The 6,883-nt window shown below is 46.2% G+C and overlaps 1 protein-coding gene across 1 annotated transcript; it reads right to left on the bottom strand.

Moving 5' to 3' along the window:
* Window positions 1-267: 267 nt before the first annotated feature.
* LOC127321038 (probable beta-1,3-galactosyltransferase 2) lies at window positions 268-4,224 on the bottom strand. Its single transcript, XM_051350087.2, has 11 exons — window positions 3,988-4,224; window positions 3,284-3,380; window positions 3,097-3,158; window positions 2,773-2,984; window positions 2,616-2,679; window positions 1,774-1,846; window positions 1,530-1,650; window positions 1,175-1,262; window positions 976-1,101; window positions 777-886; window positions 268-681 (listed from the first exon to the last, which is right to left on the bottom strand). The coding sequence occupies exons 1-11, from the start codon at window positions 4,083-4,085 to the stop codon at window positions 533-535; spliced, it is 1,200 nt and encodes a 399-aa protein (XP_051206047.1). The 5' UTR covers window positions 4,086-4,224; the 3' UTR covers window positions 268-532.
* Between the last annotated feature and the right edge of the window lie 2,659 nt (window positions 4,225-6,883).

Raw genomic sequence — 6,883 nt, 5'->3', positions numbered from 1 at the left:
AATTATGATAAAATTCTGGTAGGAAAAAAGAAAACAAGAACTACATCCTGAAAAGTGACAAATCATACAGTTGCAAACTTACAACCTTTGGAATAGCACATGATGGAAAAAAAAATTCTTCTTTCATTTCAAGTGAGCCTCAACTGTTACTCTCAACAGAACTAGTACAACTGGTCCAGAATGCACTGAAATGAAGTATCAGCATTCAGGGGGAGTTTTATTCTGGTCATACGTCTCGCCATCTCGGTGGCCAAACAGTACAGGAGATCGATACAAAATGGCCACCTGAAACATTTTATCTGCGAAAAGAATGCATCAACAGCTCGTATACCTTCTGGCCTTCGTCACCTTCACCGCCACCGGCAGACAGACACTACGTAAAATTGTGGTCCGCTTCATCGGTGTCAGCCAGTCCCAGAACCAAATCATAGCTACCTACAGATGAATTACATACACAGCACCGTGGGCAATCTAATATACAACTAACACACAGGCAAGCTTCTGCTTTTGCTTCTGTGGTGTTTCATTTGCGCTAGAAAGTGGAATTCCACAGGGCCTTGTCTCCTTCAGCGCACTTGTTGTGCACCTCCCAGATCCTCCCTTCAGAATTGCATATGCCGCTGCATTTCCAATCGAAAGATGCGGCGCAGATGTTCCCCGCCTGAGCTTTCCATTCGCAATCTGTAAGCAGGGTCAGGGAAAATATGTGACTCCATGTCCACGCACTAGGTCAATGATTAACTGGAGTTATAAGACATGAAGTCACGGAAGCTCACCAGGAGGAGTACCACAACAAAGTCTCCGTTCATCAATGTGCTCCGCATCTAACCCGAGGAACCAAGATCCTAATGAAACATCCTCGTTTATATACTGGTGCAGGACATGCCTAGCATAAATTGGGTTAACAGCGACAGAATTAGCCTTCACCATAAAAGATCTAAGTATGTAGTTACATGAAAACAGATGCTATCTCACTTGTTTATAGATATGTAGGTCGCTAGATCTTTGGAAATAGCGTACAATTGACCAGTAGCATGTCGAAAATACTTATTGCCTGGTTCACCAAATTTCCAGTGCTCAGGCTCATAGTATCTCACGCCCCTGGATAAAAAGAGCTAATATATCTTAACAACTTGAAAAGAAAGAAAAGGAGAGATCCAAATGATGTACTTACTTTTCAGATAGGACAGGTCCAGATTTCATGCACCCAATATATACTCTGGGCTTCCAAGCATGTTTGGACAAAATATGTCCAAGCGTTGCTGCAAATGCAAGACAGCAATTTTTACAGAGAGTTCATTGTTTATAGCAAAGCCTTTTTCGCCTAAAGATGCTCTCATTAAATCTGAAATTTCCCACATGCTATCCTACAAAGTTTTGACATTTTGGCTAATACTTGTACACATACAATAGGTACATTGTTGAGTCGGTGAGGAACTTTCAATACAGATATGAAAGGTGCAGACACATATGATCACTTTGCTCCTAGCTTCACAGCATTAAAGGGCATACAAAAGATAGAGATTTACCTATGTTTACATGCACATCATCGTCAACTTTCACATAAAAATCTGCATCCCATAACGAAACAGCTGTAGAAAAGTATGTCTTGGTTTTGCCAGATAGTGCAAGGTATCCCTCAACATGGTCCTGCATACAGATGTAACCATGATAATTAGTGAGGCAAAACAGCATTCCCAGCCAAACTGAGAACATCAATCACATCATCACTCCGATATGAAATCAATAGGCATTAAAGCAACAATTACTTACTATTTTCATGAAATCCCCATGTTTTCTGTCCTCTGCTTCAATTGCTCTATCGATAATTCCACCTGATATAGCGCTGCACAACATGTGGATAATGATGTTATGCATGTTTTGCTATAAAAAGATATAAAATGAAGAACAGGGAACTTATTGATAGAGCAATTATCCACAATAACATCTTCTTGTTTTAACACTGATTGCCAAAAAAGAATCACATTGCTTTTTAATTTATCTCTGAACAAATATTACTTTAACAATAGCATCTTCTATAAATATATCTTGTACAAAGAAATTGTTAGGAAGGGCTGAAGGGGGGAACCGAGGCTATATTACGCCACAGTCCACCTTTTCAGTCTTGTCTTGCACAAGAGGGAAACAAATATATGACCGTTTAAAATCAGTGTGACAGATATTCATGAGCTAACTTTTCCTCAAATATTCTGTCTGTAGTCACCTTTTCATGTGCATTCTAGAATTATCATCAATTGTACTCACTAACTCGGGAATTCATTTATCTGTAATTGACAGGAATTACCTCTGGAAGTATCATTCGACTATATTAAAACCCGAGGTCATATTTAATGTATACAACTGCAATTGGAAAAATGCAAAGAGAATAACTAAGTGGAATTTATGTTATGACATTGTTGTGACTTGAGGTTTCTTTTTGTCAATGGTAAAAAATGATAAGAACTATGAGTTTCACACTGCTGATCTAAAAATATGAGTATGATAAGTTATTTTCAAGAATCCTGATTGAAGGAATAAATAAATCCAGTACTTCTTAATATGGAATAGCATACCAAAGATAGTTAGATACACATATAAATCTATCTGCACCATACCTGTGGCCTATGACAAAACGAATAATGATTCCCTTCTCCTCTTCAAGCTTTTTCCTTTGTTCACCTATTATTTGCATTGCTCTGTTATTAGTCATTCAGGGTGTCCCAATATGAGTATTCCTACGTAATTAACCATATGAAAGTTCATGCCAGCAACCTCGAGGCATCCAGGTGTAACGTATGGAGTCTCTCCTCTTGCGACTGCTAAAGGCGGTATTGATTCCAATCACCATGCGGTACTTTCTCTTCACGATCGACTCAGAAACTTTGAACTCTTCTGCAACGGGGGAACCATTGAGCAAGGATTCTTGCAGGGTCCTTGCAGCCGAGAGTTCTGTCTCTAAGCTCGCTATTGTCTTATCTAGTGTCCTACATCAGAAACATTTGAAATGACAATCAGAACTATTTTTTCATAAAGATGACACTTCCAATGAAGGAGCAAATGCTGTGCTCAAGAAAGATAAGGTCGATCGGTACGTACTGTACATCTTGATGAGCATCTTGAACTTGTAACACGTCTTTGTAGTTTTGTAGTTCTTGGACCTAGCAGCACCCAATGATCAAACGATGAGTGCACATACCATTATAACACAAAGAGATTATGGACTTTTATAACCTAATCAGCAACTAATCATCATGTATTTTTTTAGGGGAGAAGTACACCACACCTTTTTAGAACCACAATCTCCAGCAGCTACATTGTTGCCTTCCTCGTCGTTTTGATTCGGTCGCGCAATCTCGGTTGCCTCAGGCAGTGTCCACATTCTGGATCAAGCAAAAACAAAAAATAGGTTAGCGCCGGAATCATTTCCTGAACTTCCATGCCGACTAGCATGGCCAAAATTCAGAACAGAGGTAGGCGTCCATAAGCTGTGGTTACAACGCTGCAGTAGGATGCCACTGCAGAGTACAGTTATTGAATGTTGGATGAGGATACATCGCCTAGCAATAACTCGTGTCTACAATTAAAACGAGATTCTGTGCAGGATCATTCCCATTTGGTGAAGACAAATGTCCCAGTGCGGAGTAGCAATACACTGAAATTCTAAGTTGATGCTGTCGTAGAACACCCACAATTCGATAGCAGCTAATCACAGATTAACCAAATTCGCAAAGATTCCCGCAAAAAAGCATTGGCGGAAACACGCGAATTATTTGATGCCGCAGCAGAGCGAGGACTTTGCCGACAGAATCATGAAATCCCCAAATCGAGAACACAAATTCACCCCCGTACGGGGCGCCCCCAGATGCGGACGGAGGCCGCAGATCTTGCAGCTACCCTCGGCGCTGAATTGAGCTGAGCTGAGCTGAGCTGCGAATCTAGAAATTGAAGAAGCGGGAGGGAGAATCGGAGCGGGCTGGTGGTGGTTACCTGTTGGTGAAGAGCAGGCCGAGGCAGAAGCTCCCGAGGCAGAGCAGCACGGCCCAGCGTCTGGACACGCCTCCATCCCCTCCTTTCCTCCAGTTCATGGCCGCCGCCGACGCCCAACGCCACCGACACCAGCTCTTCTCAGTCCCTCACCTTCTCCCGCAGCAGCAGCAGAGCATGGAGTAGGAGGAGGAGGAGCAAGAAGGGAGGGAGGAGTACGTACTACGTAGTGGTTCTTGGCTCGTCGCCGCTGGCGCTGGCGGTGTCGCACGCACGCAGCTGTGGTCTGCTCTGCTCTGACTGCCCACCTCACCTCACCTTGCCCCCACGACGGGCCATGTGGGCGCGGTGCGGAGGTCGGTCGGTCAGTGTCCAGTGGCGCACGCCATTACGCGACAGCGCGGGGGCGGTAAACTCGAAGGTCCGTCGGTCCGTCGGCAGCGCCAAGAAAAAAAGAAAACAACCGAGGCCGATCGAGGAGAAGGTGGCGGGTAAAACAAAGATGGATCGAATCAGGTCAGAGCGGCCGTTTGTTGTTGTTGTTACCGGCACCGGAACAGAGCACGGGGATTGGAGATCGTCGAGGTGGCGGGAGTGCGGTCCTGCGCTGGTTTTTTAATGGCGGGGCTCGTCCTTTCCCGGCGCAGATAAGAGTTGCGCCACGAGGACCACGGTGGTTTTCACATGCGGTTGCTGCGGGCGCCTGAGCTGAGCTGAGCTGAGCTGAGGTGAATCTCCACTTGGTTGCAGAAGGTGGTAGTGGTGGGGCGGGGGATGTGGAAAGCCCAACCGCCGTCTGTTCCCCGTGCCGCAGGTGCGCCGTCGCTTTCCTTGCCTGGCTGCCTGCGGTGCGGGGTGTGGCCGTGGCGGCAGACGGTGGTTGGACGGGCCGGTGCCGGCATGGTCAGATCGTGTTTCCCTCGTCGAAATGTCGGTCTTCCCCGGGATACTCCGAGCGATTGCCTGGATATATCGGGTACTTCATACGGAAGCGGCCTGACCCAGTTTGATAACATATGTATCTGTTTAAAAAAAAAATTGCATGGTAATACGATTCTCATTGATAAATAAAAGACGAGATACAAAGTACAAAGTACGTATACATCGATCTTACAAATATGGAAAGATAGGATAAACCTATGTGACAAACCAACACCTATCCATCTTCTTCAGCACCACCGTAGCAGCCACCAAGAAAAAAAATGGACAGATCACCTCTTCACCTGAGCTCGACGCGGCTCCATCGCTCATCATCAGCTTTTCGGACATCCAATGTAGTTTGCCATAGGGCAAACCATTGCCGTTGAAAGAATCAGACCAGGGCAGCATGTCCCTGGACACGCCATCAGACTTTAGCACTGGCACCCACGACAATGTCGGAGTAGGGAACCAGAACCATCAGTCTTCAACCACGAACCCACCACAAGGTGCACCATCTTCCAGCTGTCACCAGTGCAGACCACCGTCTGCACGTACTCCTGGACGAATCCTCTCTGCTCCACCTTGGCACCGGAGACAACGCCGCAGCAACGGGGACAGAGCAGGAGGAAAAAACCATCTGATGGAGTCGTCGCCGCCGCCTCGCCGACACCATCCATGAACCCTAAAGCCACCGATCTGAAAGATCGACAAGCACACAATGCCACCAACTCCGAGACGCCGCCATGAAGGACAGCGCCAGTGTGGGAGAAGAGTTGAGGCAGATTTATTTGCCCGGGCGTCGCTCCCACCACCCTAACGGCGCGCCATGCCAGAGAACTCCTAGCCCTAAGTACCATGCAAAAAACGGGCCCCCCTCCATCCTACCGCTGGAGCGGCAAGCGGAAGGAGAGGGGGCCAGCACAGACGCCGGAGATTGGAGCAGGAAGAGCTTTTCCGCCGCCGCCGCCTGGGAGACGCAGAAGACCTATCTGTTTTAATTTGTTTCAGTTGGTCCGCGGATAGAGAAGGAGATACGGAGTATTTTTTTATCATGTTTGGAGGTGTGGTGTATCCAGCATGCCGACGTATTTGCATATTATTATATTGTAATTTAATTCTGTTTTAAAAAAATAGGCTAACTTCTGGTGACCGGAGCGGATTGTTATTTCTATCTATAAATACATCTTGTAAGCCTTTAAATAGAGTTAATCGTCTCAATGAAAAAACCCACGGCGTTTGATACGTCCAATTTGCATCACTATTTTGTATCATAATTTGCTGTTATTCATTGATATATTTCATATTTGGATACAATACTTATGTTATTTCATCTATTTTGCATGTTTCATCATTATTGGAGGATCAAGCGGGAGCCGGGATTCTGCTGGAAAAAGCACCGTCGAACGCAATATTTTGGAAGATCAAGCTGGAAGGAAATTATACCAAAAATCCTATTTTTCCAGATGACGAAGGAAGCCAGAAGGGGAGCTGAGAAGGCCCAAGGTGGGGCCAGACCACAGGCCGGCGCGGCCCATGGCCTGGCCGCGCCACCTTGTGGTGTGGGGTCCCCACAGCCCCTTTCGCCTCCTTTTCTTCGCGAAACCCTTCGTCCCGAAGACCTAAGCCACGGAGGGTACCTCACGAAGAGTTACAGCCGCCTCTGCGGGGCGGAGAACACCAGAGAGAAAAGAGCTCTCCGGCGGGTAGGAATCCGCGGGGGAAATTCCCTCCCGGAGGGGGAAATCGACGCCATCGTCACCGTCATCGAGCTGGACATCATCTCCATCACCATCATCATCATCTCCACCATCATCACCGCCGTCTCCACCGCTGGACACCGTCACCGCCGTAGCAATTTGGGTTTGATCTTGATTGTTTGATAGGGGAAACTCTCCCGGTATCGATTTCTACTTGTTGTTGATGCTATTGAGTTAAACCATTGAACCAAGGTTTATGTTCAGATTGTTATTCATCATCA

This window comes from Lolium perenne, chromosome 6, assembly GCF_019359855.2.
Source record: "Lolium perenne isolate Kyuss_39 chromosome 6, Kyuss_2.0, whole genome shotgun sequence".
In the NCBI taxonomy this organism is placed as follows: domain Eukaryota; kingdom Viridiplantae; phylum Streptophyta; class Magnoliopsida; order Poales; family Poaceae; genus Lolium; species Lolium perenne.
Note: the sequence above shows the minus strand (reverse complement) of the source record. Positions and strands in the feature narration are given on the sequence as shown.

Coding starts and splice junctions, on each gene's coding strand:
- LOC127321038 (XM_051350087.2), bottom strand. CDS start 4,085: ATGAACTGGAGGAAAGGAGGGGATGGAGGCGTGTCCAGACGCTGGGCC. Junction 2,985..3,096: donor GATGCTCATCAAGATGTACA/GTACGTACCGAT, acceptor TTTCTGATGTAG/GACACTAGATAAGACAATAG. Junction 1,847..2,615: donor CGTTTTGTCATAGGCCACAG/GTATGGTGCAGA, acceptor CATGTTGTGCAG/CGCTATATCAGGTGGAATTA.